Source organism: Danio aesculapii, chromosome 19, assembly GCF_903798145.1.
Source record: "Danio aesculapii chromosome 19, fDanAes4.1, whole genome shotgun sequence".
Classification (NCBI taxonomy): Eukaryota; Metazoa; Chordata; class Actinopteri; order Cypriniformes; family Danionidae; genus Danio; species Danio aesculapii.
In genome coordinates this window covers 42,898,435-42,918,351 of record NC_079453.1, presented here as the reverse complement: position 1 = coordinate 42,918,351, position 19,917 = coordinate 42,898,435, and the positions used below count along the sequence as shown (strand labels likewise).

At 35.9% G+C, this 19,917-nt stretch overlaps 1 protein-coding gene across 1 annotated transcript in view; it reads right to left on the bottom strand.

Annotated features, from left to right (window-relative positions):
- Positions 1 to 16,711, bottom strand: part of casd1 (CAS1 domain containing 1) — a 22,375-nt gene extending 5,664 nt beyond the window's left edge. The window contains exons 1-15 of the mRNA XM_056479516.1: positions 16,190 to 16,711; positions 13,551 to 13,647; positions 13,338 to 13,458; positions 11,863 to 11,901; positions 11,669 to 11,731; positions 11,532 to 11,576; positions 11,324 to 11,447; positions 9,530 to 9,732; positions 6,866 to 7,279; positions 5,092 to 5,181; positions 4,656 to 4,775; positions 3,680 to 3,836; positions 3,481 to 3,560; positions 702 to 803; positions 456 to 596 (exon numbers count right to left, since the gene is read on the bottom strand). Of these exons, the coding sequence (XP_056335491.1) occupies positions 456 to 596; positions 702 to 803; positions 3,481 to 3,560; positions 3,680 to 3,836; positions 4,656 to 4,775; positions 5,092 to 5,181; positions 6,866 to 7,279; positions 9,530 to 9,732; positions 11,324 to 11,447; positions 11,532 to 11,576; positions 11,669 to 11,731; positions 11,863 to 11,901; positions 13,338 to 13,458; positions 13,551 to 13,647; positions 16,190 to 16,481 (2,088 nt within the window). The 5' untranslated portion in view covers positions 16,482 to 16,711. The remainder of the gene's footprint in view (positions 1 to 455; positions 597 to 701; positions 804 to 3,480; positions 3,561 to 3,679; positions 3,837 to 4,655; positions 4,776 to 5,091; positions 5,182 to 6,865; positions 7,280 to 9,529; positions 9,733 to 11,323; positions 11,448 to 11,531; positions 11,577 to 11,668; positions 11,732 to 11,862; positions 11,902 to 13,337; positions 13,459 to 13,550; positions 13,648 to 16,189) is intronic.
- Positions 16,712 to 19,917: the final 3,206 nt, after the last annotated feature.

The following is a 19,917-nucleotide window of genomic DNA, read 5'->3' as shown; positions in this document are numbered from 1 at the left end:
CTACGCGTGGACGCATAGCCCTCGCCGGAGTCGCTGATGGGCACCTCTTAAAAAATGTAACTACACGTCGCAACGGCGTGTAGCACAAGCTCTGTGATTGGTCAGCTTGGAAGTGCTGACAAGTGTGGGAGAGACCGAGAGCCGCGCAAGTCCATTGGAGCGACCGATTACAAGTGTCGAGTCCCGTGAAGGAGCTCCAGATAAAAAGTTTTGTTTTGTGTTTACTTTATGATTAAAGTTGTTGCATGTCCGCCGGTTCCTGCCTCAAAATGAGAGTTTGAGGCACTTGTACATTAAGGAAGCGTTCAGAAAAAACAAAACACCAGTGAAGAAACTAGCGTTTCGGAAGTGTTATTGCAGAGCGACAGAAACAGCGCGCAAAAGTATGAATGCACTGCTACTGTGGGTCACACCGATCACTTGACGCAGAAGTATAAACCAGGCTTAAGCCTTACCATGAAAGAAACGACAGAAACAAAGAGCAGACAGTTGGAAATCTTGTTGGAGAAGAGAGTCTCTCCTTTGCCTTCAGACAGCAGCTGATATTTCTGCAGCAGCAGGTAAATGAAGGCAAACAGCATCCCATTGACCACAGCCTGGATCCAAAAGAGTGGATGGAAGACATCAAGATGTGAAACTCCACAATATTTTGCAACTTCGTTTATAAAAAAAATTTAATTAAAATAAAAAGTTTAACATACAAATCGATCCAGTTTCCACCTGAACCACCACTCATGGATGCTTCCTTGCAGTTCAAAGAGCTTAGAAAGAGGCCATACAGAGAAAATGCCCTCAAACAAGTCCTGCAACACAAAGCTATATCAATTACACCGTAAAACCACCAGTAGGTGCTTACAAACTCCTTGTTTTAATGAGTGATTTACTGATTCATTCATTTAAATGATTCATTCCAAACGACTGATTGATTTAGAAGCAAAGCAAGGCTGCATTCTGGCCCAATTTTTTATGCCCTTCACTTGCTAACTTCCCTTCGTTTTTGTAACTCTGATGCACAGCATTGATTGCGCTACGCGGTGTCCACTACTGGCAGAACATCTGATTCAGAACAGAGACTTCCCTGCTTTCATTTAAAAAAATAAATAAATAAAAAACTCTGTCTGAATTAAGCATTAGCATGGGTAAACTGCATACAAATCAATGTAGACGTGAGAACAGAGGTGGATTACTGTCCTGTAGGCGAACGACACAAAATATGCAACGCACTTGCTGCGAATGTGCAGAATTTTGCCTTATTTGCGTCTTCCACATTTGGTGTGAACCCAGCGGTGTTAGTCCATCAGGAAGAAGAAAACACGCTTGTGAAGTCATGAGGCAAAAACTCCAGTTGTTGTGTCCATACGAACACACAGTACCCAAATTTTTTGAAAAATCTCCACCCTAGCCAGAGTTTTCAGAAGGTTTCGGTTTTAGTCACCCGACACTGCATTTTGAGTGGACAAGCAGCGAAACCAATTAGGAAAATGTGTGGTTTTGAAAATACCGGTGTTCATATGGACAGAGCCTTAAATAAAATGTGCCAAACCAGGGGTGCCCAATCCTGTTCCTGTAGATCAACCTTCTTGCAGAGTTCAGCTCCAACCCTGATCAAGCACAACTAAACCAACCAAGTAGGATCTGAAGGAGTACTCCGTAATTAAATGCAAGTGTGTATGATCAAGGTTACAGTTGAACTCTGCAGGAAGGCAGATCTCCAGGAACAGGGATGGGCACCCCTGCCCTAATCCAAGGGTGTCAAACAGTTCCAACTCACCTGTAGGTTTCAAAGAACCTATAAAAAGCTCAAATGGTTTGATCAGGTGTGTTTACTTGGGGTTAAAGCGAAACAAGTGCAGAGCTGTGGCCCTGCATGAACTGAGTTCGACACCTTGGGCCTAAACCCTTTAGCATTTGGGAACTACACTGGTTGCATTCCAGTCAAATTTTCATGGCCTGCACTTCCTTCACTGCTAACTTCCCCCTGGGTTTAAAATGGAAAGAATGTCCTAAAACTAAGGGTACTCGACCAGGTTCCAGCAGATCTACTTTCCTGCAGAGTTCAGCTCCAACCCTGATCAAGAACAACTAAACCAACTAAGTAGGATCTGAAGGAGCACTTGGTAATTAAATACAAGCGTGTTTGATCAAGGTTACAACTGAACTCTGCAGGAAGGCAGATCTCCAGGAACAGGGTTGGGCACCCCTGTCAAACTCCACAACACTGCACAGGTCAGTTCCAACCCTCCTTCAGCTGTAGGTTTCAAAGAACCTGAATGGCTCAATTGGTTTGATCAGGTATCTTTACTTAGTTCCTGTAGGGCCACAGCTCTGCACTTGCTTTGCTTTAACACGGAGTTTGACACGTGTGCCCTGGGAACTACACTGTCTGCATTCCAGTTCAACTTTTTATGGCCTTCCTTCCTACTTCCTTCACTGCTAACTTCCCTCAATCTTATTCTCTTGGATGTACGTCATTGATTACGTTACACGAATGTCCACTACTGGCGGAAACATCTGAATGGGTTAAAAAAGAAATGAATGCCTCAAACCAGAAGTGCTCAAACCTGTTCATGGAGATCTACCTTCCTGCAAAGTTCAGCTTCAACCCTGATTAAACACAACTAAATAGGATCTGAAGGAGCACTTGCTAATTAAATAAATGCGTGTTTGATTAATGTTGCAGCTAAATTCAGCAGGAAGGTAGATCTCCAGAAAAAAGGTTGGATCCTTTGGCACCACGCTGTTATGACGTCACCATCACATTTCATTCTGGGACACATAGTTCTGCTGAAGTGCACATATAAAAGGCAAAAATCTGGGGTATGTCCATGTAAGCTTCCCTTGTTTACTAGATGAAGTGGAAGGCACTTCGAAATGGTGTTGGGGATTCCCCTGAAGGAAGAAGTGAAGGGATGTTTGTGAATGCATGTCTAAAAGTGGGCTGGAGCGCAGCCACCGTTGTCACGTCACAATCACATAGACACTGGAGTGGACATATGAAATCAAACACGCTCCTGTCAAAATAGAACAGTCACAGGCATGTCAATGTGAATTTCCTTCATTCCTTTGAAGCGAAAGACACTTTAAAATGGTGGTGGGGATTCCCCCAAGAGGTAGTGGTTAGGGAAGTTTGTGAGCGTGTGTCTACAAGTGGAGTGAAATGCAGCTTAAGTCTTTCTGAATGGGCCACTGAATCACTCAGTCAAATAATTCATTAATAAAAACACCACAGTGCTGCTTTGAGATGCACAAATGTTCTACTTCAGCTTTTGAACTAATTTCATTGGTGAAACGGAAGTTAAAGTAGAGACAATATTGCCTTTTTTCTTTGTTGAACTGCTGTAAAAACAGTATTAAATTTGCTGCTGTGCTCATGATGACATTTAAGAAAATCAGCCTCTTGCTGATGTGATATTATTACTTGTAAATATAAACATCAAAAACCAAGACAAGGATGTGTTTTGCAATCATAAATTGCCTCACCTGAGAGTATGCAAAAAAGCCGATGAAAAGAAGCAAACCCAGAAGTTTCAACAACAAAGCCAGATTCCAGAATGCGCTGCCTGTGCATTATTATTGAGGAAAGAAAAAGGAAACAATACTTAATGAAACCAAATCTATTTAAAAGCCATCATGTCTGCTAAATGAAGAAATACTAATATTGTAATTAGACTTTAGTTACCGTTAGCTTGCTTTTGAAGAATCTGTGGCCACAGTGCCATTGTGGCATAAATAACTGCAAACCAAAAGGTGACCAGAGGCACAAAGTAATAAAACTGATAAGGCCTGTCCATAACCAGACACAGTACCACCACAAGAAAATTAAGCCTGAAGAGAACCTGAAAGACAAAACACACAGAAATAATTATTGACTTCATAAGGTGCAGTTATGTATTATAATTATAAACTGCAGCCATCATTAGAGGGCACTGAAGAGTCATTAAAAGTTTGAATTAGAATTAGGAGCTCATTATGATAGAGAAATGATCCATAACTTATTATAGTTATTATATAACTTATTTATAGATTACTAATTTAGTTTATTAAAATTAATATCGGACAATTATAAATATTAGAAAGTTATTTATTAATGCAAAATATTTGATAAGACTAGTTAATTCAATTAATATTCTAAAATTTGATTTGTCTTATAGATTTTTTTTTTTAACTTCGTTTTGACCAAGGCTGCTCTCTTTGCATATTTTATAATATTGTAACATTATAAAGTTGTCTTTATAGCGATTTTTGATCAATTTAAATGCATGCTTGTTGAATAAAAATATAAAATACCATTAAAACGAATAAACTTCCTGACCCCAAACATTATAATTGTAGTGCAATTTTTTTTACCTATAATATAATACTCTAAATTACATATATGGTTTTACACTCAGTAAAGGATCAACATTAATATATGGTAAATTCAATGACACTATGGTATTTTTAATTCATTTCATAAACATTCTTGTGATATCCGCCAGTACCACTCCAGAGTTATTCCAATGAGTGCTCTATTAAGAGTTAAACTAGAATTTATAATAGACAACAAAAGCTTTTAGACTTCTGGAAATTGATTTAGCCTCCTGATTTCAGGCCTTCATGCATCACTTCTACAAGCAAACTGAAAAAGAAGATCAGCAGAGTCTGGGAACAAGTACCTGACAAACCCTGTAAAGTCCAAAGTCTCCCTTGAGCCAGAAGAAGGAGAAGTGTCCATATCCTGTTTGGAAGAGATATGCAGCTACCAGCACACGGACGTGCATGTACACCGGTATGAACTGAAGAAACAAACAAAAGAAGATTCAGAGCCTGGTTACTACTAATGCAATGTAAACCAAAGCAATTTTTAGAAACGCTTCACAATAAGGTTGTATTAGTTAATGCATTTAGCTAACATTACTGTTCATCGTTTTCTCATGTTAACACTCAGTACATTAATGTGCAGGAATTTGGATTTTAATAATGCATTAGTAAATGTTTATAATTGAATTTATGATTAATAAATGCGTACAAGTAATGTTCGTTTTACATTCACTAATGAAAATGTATTGCAAAGTGTGACGGAATAAAAAAATAAATAAATAATGAACATACAGCGCTGGCTCCAGAAATGTGATAAATAAGGATGACCAGCTGCATCCAGCCCTTCCATTCATCCGTCTGCTCTCGGTTCAAAAGTTTTGTCTGGAAAGAGAAACAATTACTACATCAAAATGTATGTAATGTTTATTGTACCCACATATTTTTTAAAAACACATTGAGACTGATTGTTCACAGAAATTACTCTTATAAGTTCACAGAATAATTTCACAGAGCAACATGCAATGTAAATAGTGATTAGCTACTTAAAGCGAGTAAACAAACGGTCTCAAAAGCAAAAAGTTGACTTTACTTAAAAAATAAAAGTAAACCCACTGCAACTTGTAAAAATTTAAGTTAAATCAAATTAACAGTTCCAATACTGCAATTTTATTAACTTTGTAAATACACAATTAACTATTCACTTTTTACAGTGTGGGAGGTAAGAAAAAAGTAGTGAGCAGTTTTGTTGTCTGAAACACCGTTTCTGTCCCACATCTAATCAGAAACCATGTTGTTGTTTTTTTTTTTTTTTACACAATTTTTTTTCTGCTTGTTTAAACTACTAGATTGAGCAGAAAAATCATATTTGGGACAACTTAATTGTTTTATGCTTAATTCACCTAAATTTATCAAAATTAATGAACTGATTTGTGTTGGGACGACATGAATGAATTGTGCAGAACCCTTCATTTTTTTACAGTGAACACATTTTACATAAGACAAATTTCAAAGCACTTTCCAGGTACATTTTTTAACTTTTCTAGTCCTTTACAGGTGTGGCAAAATACATGTCTACATACTTCATCACATTATATCAGATGCTAATTGATATATTATTCTATAGGATAGGATGGAATAGGGTAAAACAGGATTATAAGGAAAATATTTGATGGCATGTTTGCCATAAGCCTAAAATTAAATTAGTCATTTACGCTATTAAAATGTAATTTACTTGCATCTTGAAATGTTAAATTTCATCTTAAACTCCTATTTATTTTTATTTTTAAGGGTCACAGATAAAGAGTTGTTATTTTATGCAAAAGAAAGGACATTTACTTGATTATATTTAAATAATTCATAACTTATTTAGTAAGATAAATTATTAATAAACTACATTTTCAAGCAGTTCATCCAAAATGTAAGCAGTAGATTAAAATATAAACATTTAAGGATTTCCAGCACCTTCCATGAACCCTGAGACTAGGGCTGTATGATACTTAACATCTGGCATTGCGATTTTTTTTTTTTTGTTTTTCTGCAATAAATATTAATAAAATATAAATAATATAAATAAAATATAAATAAAACGAATACAGTTTCATCAGGTGGCATAAATAACTCTATTTGTAAAGTGTTCATTAAAATCACATTGATTTCAATATAGAACTGAATCATGCATAAAAATAATAAACAAATTACATTTTCTCCAATTTCTGTACCTGAATACTGTTTGACAAAACCATAAAGCAACAATACTTGTAATGTAAAAGAACACTGCATCATCTTCATTGCATAAATAACTAAATAAAATTATCTTTCTTAAAAGGTTTTAAAATGTTCATACAGTCACAGGCTTAAACATGGGCAGATAAAGGCAGACTTCCACTTAAAAACAAACTAACACAAAAAAAACTATAGCGTCTGGTGAACTACATATAAACCCAACTCAACATTGCATATCCTGCAGTGTGACTGTTGCAGATGCACACATTGCAATATCAATGCTGAAACAATACATTGTGCAGCCCTACTTGAGACTATAAAAACAGGTTAAGCTCTGCAGTACCTCTTTGCTGTTCTCACTGTAGAAGAAGCCCAGAACAAAGATGTAGATGAGAGGAATGAAAAAAGCGGAGTGTGTGTAGAATTTCTGCTCCTTCATAAAGACGTCGGCCCGGTCACACAGGTAGAAGTACACCATGATGAGGCTCATTTTGCCGATGGCCAGTAAAGGTCCCTTTGGATTGAGCTGCCCCACAGCAGCGGGATGTTTTTTCTCCTCTCCGCTCTCCAGATCAGGAACGTGTTTGCTCTTCCGATGTGTGCTGAAGCTCAGCAGGACGAAGCAGACAATGGACACCAGGAGGACAGCAGCTGCTAGCTTCTGAAGGACGCTTAGCGGAGGAGCGCTCTGACAGCAGGAGCCGTCAATGGGCTTCAGGATCTTGTTGCACATGGAGTTCATCAGAACCATGGCGCCCTGAGAAGTGGAGAAATAAAAATGTTCAAACAGCAGATTTTATTTATATAAAAAGAAAAGTTGCCCGTAGAAATGAATAGCTTAGAATGTTAAGGTTTTAAAATAAAATCAGTTGTTCACTGCATGTGTTTTGTTTGTGCAATCATGGAGAAAAATTACATTTATCGGCTATACAGTATGTTAGCTATCAAATATCCAAATCGGTAAAGCTTTGACCGGTATCGGTCAAAAATCCTATATTGGTGCTTCCCTAATGTCTAGGCATGAATAAGCATCAATAGTGACATTTCTGTATGCTCTAAAACTTATACTCATTCAAATAACGAAATACAAGAAAACAACAAACAACCAAAACACAAGCTGACCGATTAGCGTCAGCTACACTTGTACTAGAGCAGGGATGTCAAACTCAATTCCTGTAGGAGCGCAGCCCTGCACAGTTTAGTTCAACCCTAATTAAACAAAGCTGATCAAACTAATTAAGTCTTTCAGTCTTGTTTGAAACCTAAAGGTAAGTGTGTTGAAGCAGGGCTGGAACTAAACTGTGCAGGGCTGCGGCCCTCCAGGAATTGAGTTTGACATCCCTGCTCTAGTCCAAGTGCAGCTGACGCTGATCGGTCAGCTTGTATTTTGGTTGTTTGTTGTTTTTTTGTATTTCATTATATGAATGAGTATAAGTGCATGTTTGTTTTACAAATTTCTTAGTTTCCGGTTGGCTTGAGTCAGAGGTCACGTGATCCTCCTTGATTAATTTAACCTGCGAGAGTTGGTATGGACAGCATAGTGAAATCTCAATGCAGACATATGTTAAATGCTCCTGAGTATTCTACTGCTGGTTATATATATATATATATATATATATTGTTTAATGTCCTTCTGATTGTGTTGTGTGAAATATTTGGTTTGTTTGTTTATCCTTTAGTTTTCATGGTGTTCAAGAAATAAAACACATGGACATCAGTATTTGAGAAGTTTGGTCTGTTTAATAACCGGCGGGTAGCTAAAACAAGAGTTCTCAAATCAAGGGTGTCCTGCAGATTTTAGCTGCAACTTGTCTCAACACACTTGCAAGGATGTTTCTAGAAAGCATATTGAAAGTCAGTTGCTAGTTATGTCTGCTCTTTGCTAAAGTTGGTTTAACCAATTTCTGATTTGTTAAATTAGATTAAAAAAATAAATAAATAAATATAATAATAATAATAATAATAATAATAATAATAATAATAATAATAATAATAATAATAATAATAATAATAATAATAATAATAATATGCATAGTGAGTACTGGAGTAAAAATCCATTATAACAGCTTGAATCATCTCCTAAAAGATTTACTAACAATGTTTAATAAGGACAGTTATTGCAGCTGCATATTTAGGAATTTACATTTCAAAAACAATACCACCCAATGCAAATAGTTCCTATCAAATAAGAACGTGTACATCTCAGAGCAACACCGTGATGTCATGTTAAATTAATCTGTTTTTGATTGAATCAAGCGAGTCAATTCATTCATAAAAACGTGGACAGCACCACAAAAATTGTCCTCTATACTGTAATTTACTATTCCCTACATTAATTCACTAATTTAGCCCACTTAAAAGAAGAGAATTAAAATGAGTGAGTGAGTGATTTGAGCACTGAGTGCACTGAAGGGATGCAGTTTTTCTGACTCAATCCCTTAGATTACATTTTCAATTTGTTAATTTAACAATTGAATAAATTATTTTGTAACGTTCACTGATATGATTTCTTGTAGTCAAACATGGAAACTCTGCACGTGAAATCTTACAGTGCATTGAGTATTCACTAGCTGTTGAGTGTGCATCGGTTGTACACTTGTTATTGCAGTGCATTGTGGGTTTAATTGAGTACACTTCAGAATGTCCACTATGGTTTCGGACACCACTACAAATGGCTGTACCTCAAATAGTACATTGTTTAAGTGCATAGAGGGCAATTTCACAGCCTTGCTTAGTTTCTAAACGAACCAATCATTTTAAACAAATCATTTGAACTAATGATTCATTAAGTCAGTCACTGAGCCAGGGAATTGGGTTTAGTGTTACATTTACCTACACATGACATTCATCCCAAACCAGTTAAGTGACCAGCACAAAACCACACTCAGCTATTTATTGTTTAATAATATTGTGATACAAGTGTTACTCCTATTTTGTGTCATTACATATAGTAATAGGACTGCATTCCATTTCGTAAAACAGGCTCAAGTCTCAACCAAACACTTACAATATCTCTTGTGCTCTCAGGAAGGTGCAGGCCGTCCACGGACTGGGAAATGGTCTCCATAGCAGCTTGCCGAGACGCCTCCAAGAACTTGACCTTCTTTTTGCTGGTATCCAGGGTGCTAACTGCTGCCTCATTGTACAGATTTATCTGCTCATTTGTGATCATCTTTCGGCTTTCACTTAGTGCATCCTCATAAACAGGATCTAAAAGAGAAGATTATTTCACACTGCGCATTTACTGTGTCAACTCCTTTCTACACTGCACAAAAATCTAATTATGATCTAGTCAATCAAAAAAAAAAATATATATATATATATATATAAACATGCACCGGCCACTTTATTAGGTACACCTATCCAACTGCTTGTTAATGCAAATTTCTAATAAGCCAATCACATGGCAGCAACTTAATGTATTTAGGCATGAAGACATGGTCAAGACGATCTGCAGTTCAAATGGAGCACCAGAGAGGTGGGGGAAGAAAGTTGATTTAAGTGACTTTGAACGTGGTATGGTTGTCAATGCCAGACAGGCTGGTTTGAGTATTTCAGAAACTACTGATCCACTGGGATTTTTTCTCACACACACACGCACACGGGTTTACAGAGAATGGTCAGAAAAAGAGTAAATATCCAGTGAGCGGCAGTTCTGAGGGAGCAAATGCCAGAGATCAGAGGAGAATGGCCAGACTGCTTCGAGCTGATAGAAAAGGCAACTTAAACTTAAATAACCACTCGATACAACTGAGGTATGCAGAAGAGCTTCTCTGAACACACAACACGTCCAACCTTGAGGCGTGAGGCGGATGGGCTACAGCAGAAGACCACACCAGGTGCCATTCCTGCCAGCTAACAACAGGAAACTGACACTACAATTCGCACAGGCTCACCAAAATTGGACGAAAGAAGATTGGAAAAACGCTGCCTGATCTGATGAGTCTGAATTTCTGCTGCAAATGGTAGGGTCCGATGGTAGGGTCAGAATTTCTGCTGGTAGGATCAGAATTTGGTGTCAGCAACATGAAAGCATGAATCCATCTTGCCTTGCAAGGTGGTGGTGGTGTAACGGTGTGGGGGATATTTTCTTGGCACACTTTGGGCCCATTAGAACCAATTGCTATGTCAAAGTGCGATTCAGATGTGGTGGAAGAGGAGATTCACATCATGGATGTGCAGCCGACAAATCTGCAGCAACTGCGTGATGCCATCATGTCAATATGGCCCAAAATCTCTGAGGAATATTTCCAGCATCTTGTTCAATCTATGTCACAAAGGATTAAGGCAGTTCTGAAGGCAAAAGTGGGTCCAACCCGGTAGTGTAAGGTGAAACTAATAAAGTGGCCGGTGAGTGTATATTTACTAGTAGAACCTATATAAAATATAACTTGTTCAGAGACAGCTTGTGCCTCAGTTACTCAGACTACATCTGCATGCATTTTAAAGTCTTGTAAGTTTACAATGAATACAAGTATTTTCTTACAGGACCATTTTTTTAATGTAATTTGTGAAGCTGCTTAAAAATGATAATTATTGTGAAGTGCTATACAAATAAACTTGAATTGAAATCAATTGCACACACAGAAAGCTGGATTTATTTAAATTTGGGATACTGTGATGTGAATACTTTCCTGAATAAAATCTAAAATAGCTTTGTAAAATGCAGTAACTACAGTTATTTTCTGTTAATATTTTTAAATGTAATAATTAGAGTAGTCTTCAGTGTCATGTGATACTTCAGAAATCAGTCTAATACGCAATAAATAAACAAAACAGGAACATGAAGTGTTCAATTCACCTTGCAGAACCCAGTAGACTTCACTGTGCTCGGCTAGTTTTTCCAGTGTGTCTGCTATAGCTGTGAGGTTTGCCTTGTACTGAAAAAGTGCCTCACTCCTGCCATTGTGCAACTTAATGGACCACTGTTGGAAACCATACACATCAGTCATTAAAATGATTTTCAACAATAGCGCCTCTGGGCATTTTGACTGTAAGCAAGAACTCACCGTAGCAGCACCAATGATGATGACATGTGGTTTGGAAGCAGATCCCTAGAGTTATTGAGAGATTAGATAAAATCATAAGCCTGTGATATAATAACTAGCCTCTTTTGTATGCTGTACAATAATATGATTGTCTTTACCTCCGTCCATAACATCAACTGCTCCTTTAAGGAATTGTTCACTTCCGCGTACCACAGGAAATTCTGAAATGGAGACATATGCGCAACTTACTTTGATTTGTCATTAAAAAAATAATTTAAAAAGGATCAAAATAAAATTAACATTTGCTCAAACTTTTCTGTTGCATAAGAAACAACTAATTAAAATCACTTACCACAGTGGAATCACCATCAACAAAGGGGATGTTCTCATGCTGGTGAAATATTTTATGTGAACAAAAAGGGAATATATTAATAAACTATCCAGAATAATTAATAAGTTTATAATAATAAAAGTTGAGCATTAAAAGGATAGTTCATCCAGGAAATTTAAATTGTGTCATCATTTACTCATCTTTCACTTATTGGAGGCTGCATGATATTGAAAAAAAATCTGACATTGCGACATTTCCTTTTTCTGCAATATATGTTTCGATATGAATACAAAATAAACCAGACTGCTTTAATAGCTCTATTTCGAAAGAATTCCTTAATTTAGATGATTGGGTTGATTCTTGAGGGGATTGAACCATTTGCTTAAAAAACAAGCAAAAAAAAAAACAAACAAACTAATTTTAAGCACTGATAAATACATCAGAGCAAAGATACAAATGAAACAGACAGTGCTTTACAGTATTAATAGTATTCAGGCACAAACATTGAAAAAGCAAAATAACACTATTGTCTTCATCATATTAATAATTCTATCAAATTAACATTAATGTTACAAATTATACAGTTTCTTACACCTCAAAGCTTTACGCTCTTTTGAATTCTCCCACAGTCACAGTCTTTAAAAACACATGCAAATGATAATTATTATGGTTACAACTCCTGCTCCGTTATAATACCAACTTAACATTGTGCATTCTGCGATGACCTCTGCGAATGCACACATTGCGATATCGATGCTGAAACGATATATTGTGTAGCCCTACTTTACTTGCTTGAAACCTTTGAGTTTCTTTCTTTTGTTGAACACAAAAAAGATGACATTTTGAAGAAAGCTGGAAACCGCTGTAACCACTGACCTCTATAGTTGTATATATAGTTATATTTTTTTTTCCCCTATTATGAAGTCAATGGTTACAGGTTTTCGGTTTTCTTCAAAATATCTTCTTTTGTGTTCAACAGGACAATGAAACTTAAAGGATTGGTACATTTACATATTTTGGTAAACTGTCCCTTTAAATACATTATATATATACACACATTTTTCAAGTGCATTGTTTTTAATTTTGTGGGACCTGATTTAGTTTATCTGAAATTATTCGGACTGTAGAAAATGGGACAGGCATGTTAATGTTTTTGACTGAAGTCAACAATGCATTTACAGATGTCTTATTTATAACCACTGCAGCATTGCACAAAAAAACAAGAATTGAAGACAAGAATTGCTTATTTTAAATCAAATACTGCAATTGCTTTTTGTCTGGGACATATACTGAAATACCAGAAGTAATCTTCTGGTAAACAGGAACGATTACACCCTTTCCTTTTTAATTTCACTGGAGCCTTTGACTGGCGCATGTATAAAAGTGGAAACTGCTTCGGGGGCCAGGAGATAAAATATGACTTTGAAGTCAATTCTCACTTTGGTTTGGAATACATTATACCAGCGAACCCAAAGCATTGAATAGCAATAACAAACCTTGTTCCCAACTTCTTTCACCTCAGGGTTCATCATTTTGATGAAAGAATAGAAGAGCTGACGTATTCTAGAGTCTCCGACAAATGCTATTCTCTTCTCTCTGAGGCAGAGCTTAGCTTCACTGAAAGACAACAAAGAGGACTGTAAATTACAGCCCACCTTTTTACCCAACACCCACAATTAAGGTAAATTAAAGATCACAGCATGACTTACGTGCTTTTGTACTTATGTAACATGCACCCATAGGGCTGCCACACATTGTCCCCTAAAAAACGTCCACTGGATAGCAGCCAGTCACATGTGTCACTGCCTGAAAACAACACAGTTACAGTGAATAAAGCACATTCAAGATGGACATATGTAAACGTGCATATATTGTGTGATTTTCAGCAAGAATTCACTCAAACGTTATTATTTTAAATAAATGCTGTTTTGATTCAACCAATAATTAGAAAATAAAATGAATCACAATTTCTGTAAAATAAAAAAAACTAAATAAAAAAAAAAAAAACACTATACAGCACACCAGTTTCAATGTTGAAAATAAAATAATATTTACCAATAGGGCTAGGCAATTAAAATATATCATACTCGATCATAATTATGATCAACTCTTGACATTTTTACACAGCAATAAAACATGTCAACATTCGATCAGAGTGCATTAATCTACCTCTTAAAGCTACACACTGTTGACAGACTAGTCTTCCTGGCAATAAATAAATTATATATATATATATATATATATATATATATATATATATATATATATATATATATATATATATATATATATATATATATATATATATATATATATATATATATATATATATAAAAAAAGCTGTACAATCTGTGTGCTCATACTAGTTGTGTAGTTTTACTTTTACATTTTAGACAATTATTCTACCTCTTTAAGTCAGACTGTTTGCAATAATGCAGTTTTTTTAAACAACCATATTAATAGCAGAATATGCAAAAAAAATACAAATAAATAATAATAATAATAATAATATTTTATCAAAAATTCTTTACAAAATTCAACCAATCAGACACTTACAGTTAGCTAAAGGTGCAAAGAGAGATCTTTAACTTCTTCCACTCTCACGAAGCAGTGCAAATTACATATTTATTTATTCCCAATTGCAATAAACTTGAAATATACTGCTAAAAAAAATTTTTTTTACATGTACACTGTACATGCTAGAGATGCTCGAATCGATCCGCCGATAATCACATTTAATGACTCGATTGGTAATCGCTGATCAGGCCGATCTCATGAACCGATCACAAGTGTTTGTGTTAGTTGGAGATGAGCAAAATATTTGAATGACCTTGCATGAATTTAGGCCTTTTTACAGTCTGAACTTCTGTGCTTTTGACAATATTACAAGTTCACTAAAATCTGGCTGGAAATATTACATATATACACACAACATAAAAAATATATCTTTAACATGAATATTTAATAACATAACTTCTTGTAATATAAGTATTGCAATAATCAGTAGTTCATAGGCCTGTTTCCTTTAAGACGTAATGGTCTTACAGGTGTGACATATTAACTTTTTCTTGATTGAGACATGTTGATTTTCTTCTTTTATCATTTGCAATGTTTCCAAATTGCATTGTTTGTCATTTTTCCAACCATTTAATTTATTTATTTTATTATTTATTTATTAATTTGTGTCAGTAAAGCTGCTTCTGACCATGACATGTTCACACCTAAATGGCTATAAGAGACACGTTTAAGGGATTATATGCATGCAGCACCCTTAATTTATTCTCTTAGGTAAGGAGAGATCTCATTTAAGCATTATACTTAGAGGGAAAACGTGCGTTATGCATTAAAAAGCATGAAGCATCAGAATCTGTACACAGTATCGGCCAATCACCATGACAAGGAATCAGTACTCTGTATCGGCTGCAAAAATCCTGATCGGAGCATCCCTAGTCCATGCACTGATGAACATTATGGCTACTGAAAAAAGCTTGCTACCACAGGGCAATTAAAAAAAACAACATCTTAATATTAAAATGTAGTAGGTTACTACAACATCACAATGACCAAAGACATCCATCAGACTAATGTCTAAAATAAAACAGCAATAAAACTCGCTTCTATTCCTTCATTATGCATGCATTTAAGACAACTGGGTATTTGCATTTCATTTTAAACATTAAGTAAATTACGTAAACGACGAAAATGTTCACTTTTAGATGAACTTCAAGTTTAAACACGCATGCACTGCAGTCCTGATCCCAATAATCAATTCAGCATTCCCAAAAGAAATTAAAAAAAATTCTACAAATGAAGCCAGTGATGCAATATCAAAACAAGCCCGAATAATGAATGATTAACCAGGCATGACAGCATTTAGTTTCCTGGAATACAGCTTAAGGGAGCATGCATTTGGGTGGATTTAAAACAAAATTGCGAACTACTTTTCTATTTTTGGCCATCAGTCACGCCTCGAAATACTACCTAGGACATTAAGCTCCAGCCTATCGGCGTTATGCGTCAAGTTTAACGGGAAATTCAACCCTGATGACAGACAATGTTATATTTTACCAGCTGGACGACAGCACTGGCACTGATAACAGCTTTGATCTGTTATTGATTAGCTGAAACATTTGACAGGTACAGCTGTGCATATAAATAAAAGTAGATCTAACAGCTGTTAACGAAGCAGTCGTAGTTTAATTCCGTTTTCACGAGCAAGGCGACAGCTGTAATCTTAACAGTGACAGACACGCGCACACACCGACTAAAAACATTGAGTGACAGCATTAGCCTCGATGCTAACACAAACACGCAGCTGTTTTTCACACACCGCGACAAAAACACTTACTTCCATAATGTCGAGAAGCCGAGTGAAACACAGTGAGAAGGACGACAGCGGCGGCTGCCAGCAACTTTGCATTTTTTATGCTGAAATACTGATTTATTTCCCGTTTGCCTAGGTTATAGGCCAGGACCGCCATCTTGGCTCCTCCATGACAACAGGCAGACAGACGAGCTGCGGCGGAGCTGACGAAAGCAGAGCCGAGCGGCGCGTGCCCGTTTCCCGCGTGTGCTTCAGCTTCTGCGTGATTGGAGTCCGATGCCGATTCAGCTTTCATCATGTTCACCTCAGGTTTCATTTTCTTCTGATTATTAGATTTAATTTCCAAATTATTACAGTTGCATTTGATTAACCCGATGTCAAGCCAATCTAGTTAATCTTTAAACTTTTTCCTATATCCTAAACTGCCATATGGGCGGTACATACATGCAATATAAATTACTTGATCAGGAAACACAGCTGTACAGTATGTTGAATTAACCTTGGACCTGTTTTTCCTGATCTGCAAGCCAAAGAACATGCTACGAGTTCACATATTGATCTAAGTTGCACTCCATGTTGATCTGACTGTGAGGGAGGGTGTGAATTTATTCGACAATTTTAACTCTCTAAAGTACTTCGATTTGTACTAATGACGCGGAAATGTCCTCTCCCTCTTTAACACATAAACAACAGGGTTAACCACAAGCATAGCTAGCATACTTTTCGTATATTCATAGTTGATCACTCCAAGTGCTTCAAATTGTGAATGTCAGAAGAACCACATTTCTTAAACTTAAGAACTAAAAGTAAATGGTAAAAGTAAGTTAAAAGGTAAGTAAAAGGTCTTAAATCACAGCAGAAGTTCTTAGTCATTTCATATCTCGCATTCACTTCAAAAAGTCAAGATAAGTTTACTTGAAAAGTAAAATGAATAAATGATAGTTTTCTGATAAACTAAACAAATTATGTGTTTGTGCTTAAAACAAGACCAAATATTGCTAACTGTGCTATGAAAATTACTTTTTAGTTTGAGTTCAAGTAATTAGTCCTACTCCATTGGCCTTTTCACTCTTTCCGTATTGATCAGTTTCACAAAAAAACAAGAAATCTTATGTAATCTCATGTCTCATGTAATGTTGGTTCTCATGTAAATATATGGGTGTCACGGTGGCGCAGTGGGTAGTGTGGAGTTTGCATGTTCTCCATGTCTTCGCGTGGGTTTCCACCACAGTCCAAAGACATGCAATATAGGTGAACTGACCAAGCTAAATTGGTCGAAGTGTATGTGTGTGAATGCAAGAGTGTATGGGTGTTTCCCAGTTGCTGGCTTGTGGCTGGAAGGGCATCTGCTGTGTAAAACATTCAATTCAATTCACCTTTATTTGTATAGCGCTTTTGCAATGTAGATTGTGTCAAAGCAGCTTCACATAAAAGGTCATAGTAAATTGGAACAGTGTAGTTCAGTTTGTAGTGTTTATATTCAGTTTAGCTCAGTTCAGTGTGGTTTAAAATCACTACTGAGAGTCCAAACACTGAAGAGCAAATCCAACGATGCGCAGCTCTACAGTTCCCGAACCATGCAAGCCAGTGGCGACAGCGGAGAGGGAAAAAAAACTTCACTAATTGGCGGAAGTGAAGAAAAAAAACCTTGAGACAAACCAGACTCAGTTGGGCACGACCATTTTAATTTCTCCGCTGGCCAAACGTCTTGTGCAGAGCTGCAGTCTCAGCTGCGGAGGCTGGAAGCTGGCCTTAGCGAAGACTGGTCTGTCCCTGGAGCGTCACAGGAATCAGTCTCATGTTATCCACTCCTCCATGACCACCACAGTAGCTGCTCAGGATACGGCCTGGTCCAGGATATGGAAACCTTGGGATCATCTCGTCGTTGGATAAGTTGGCGGTTCATTCCGCTGTGGCGACCCCTGATTAAAAAAGGGACCAAGCTGAAAAGTAAATGAATGAATGTAAATGTATATTTCTTTTTTTCTTGTTTGTGTTAAGAATGTGTAGATGTCTTGGAAAACAAGACAAATAATCTGAGGAGGAACATCGGTTTCATTAGCCATTACAAAGCTTATTGAGATTAGAACCAAGTTATATTTTCAAGGTGCTGGTATAGCAAACTATAGTACTACTTATTCATGACATTTACATTTAAAGAACATAATGATTTAGTGTGTTACCATCAAACTAAAATGTATTTTCTTGCAAAAAATGTCCTAAAAAGGTCTTACATTTACCTTTGTAAAACCTGCAAAAATCCTGCATGTTTTGAATGAAGCAGGATTTTTGCAGGTTTATATATATATATATATATATATATATATATATATATATATATATATATATATATATATATATATATATATATATATATATATTTATTTATTTATATATAATATTTATTTATTTATAATATATATTTATATATTTATTTATATATAATATATATTTATTTATATATAATATATATATATATATATATATATATATATATATATATATATATATATATATATATATATATATATATATATATTTATTTTTATTTTTTACATATATATTTATTTACATTTTATTAGACATTTTAAATTGTATTTTACATCCTTTTGCACCAACCAGCGCTCTGCCCACCCTAAAATTCGGGCTGTGTTTAAAATCGCTCAATACCCTCAGTAAGTGTTGCTTTATTAGTCAGCCCAGGAGTACATGAAAACCATTGAGCAATAGAGATGCTATGACTCCATCTTCTGGCAAGATGCATGACTTTCCTCTTTGGTCTTTGCAATTGAATACTTGTGTATTTTCTTGATGCTCTGTTATTTGACAAACTAGGTGTGCTGTTATGCAAGTGGGCGTAAAGAATGTGAGTGTGTGTATATAACTTCTGGGACCAGTTGCATAAGCATAGCCACCATGTTAAACCTCTGACATAAGAAGTATACTCCAGATAATCAGTCTTGCTTTTTGGATTCAATTTATAGTGGTCATTCTTTCTGTAACTTGTCAAAGAAGGTCATGCAGTTGGCCCCAGATTTAATTCTTGTTGATGGGATATAGTTATAGTCATAGTTATATAGTTTATAGTGTTAGTTTTAATGAACTTAACACATTTTGACTGTTAATAATGATAAATGCATTATTAATATCTAATGTCTTTTAAGTAGTCTGTATAATTGTGCTGTAACAGACAAAATAATTTATCTAAAGCAGTTGTAAACAAATTACAGACTAATACATTGTCAATTGTTCTGCATTTTATATTTTATGATTTTAAGCCATGTGCTTTTTTTTTTAACCGTGATGAACAATGGCATACCCTTGCCCTCGAATACCACTGTGAGGTGTGGGTGTGAAAATGGGGATTTAAGGGAAGTGTGAATTAAAGGCATTTAAAAGCTTTTTTTTCGGAGAAGGAAGGTCTCGCACATTAGTTTTGAAAGACTTCCACATCCTTTTCTCCTATCATTACTGGAGTTCTGCAAGGCTCTGTATTGGGATCACTTTTTTTTCACCTATATTTGCTTACATTTGGGAATATTTTAATGCGATGCATGTTTTTTTCCAATGCTGACAGCACCCAGCTCTATATCCAATAATGAGCTTGAAAAACACAAACAACAATGTGTTTTTAAAGCTCTTGATGTTATAGCTCCAACAACTAAATTGCTTTAGTCAATGTTAAGATTCCCTGTTTACTTAACAATCAAAGATAGAACATTTTTCTATTAAACTATTGAACAAACCCCATT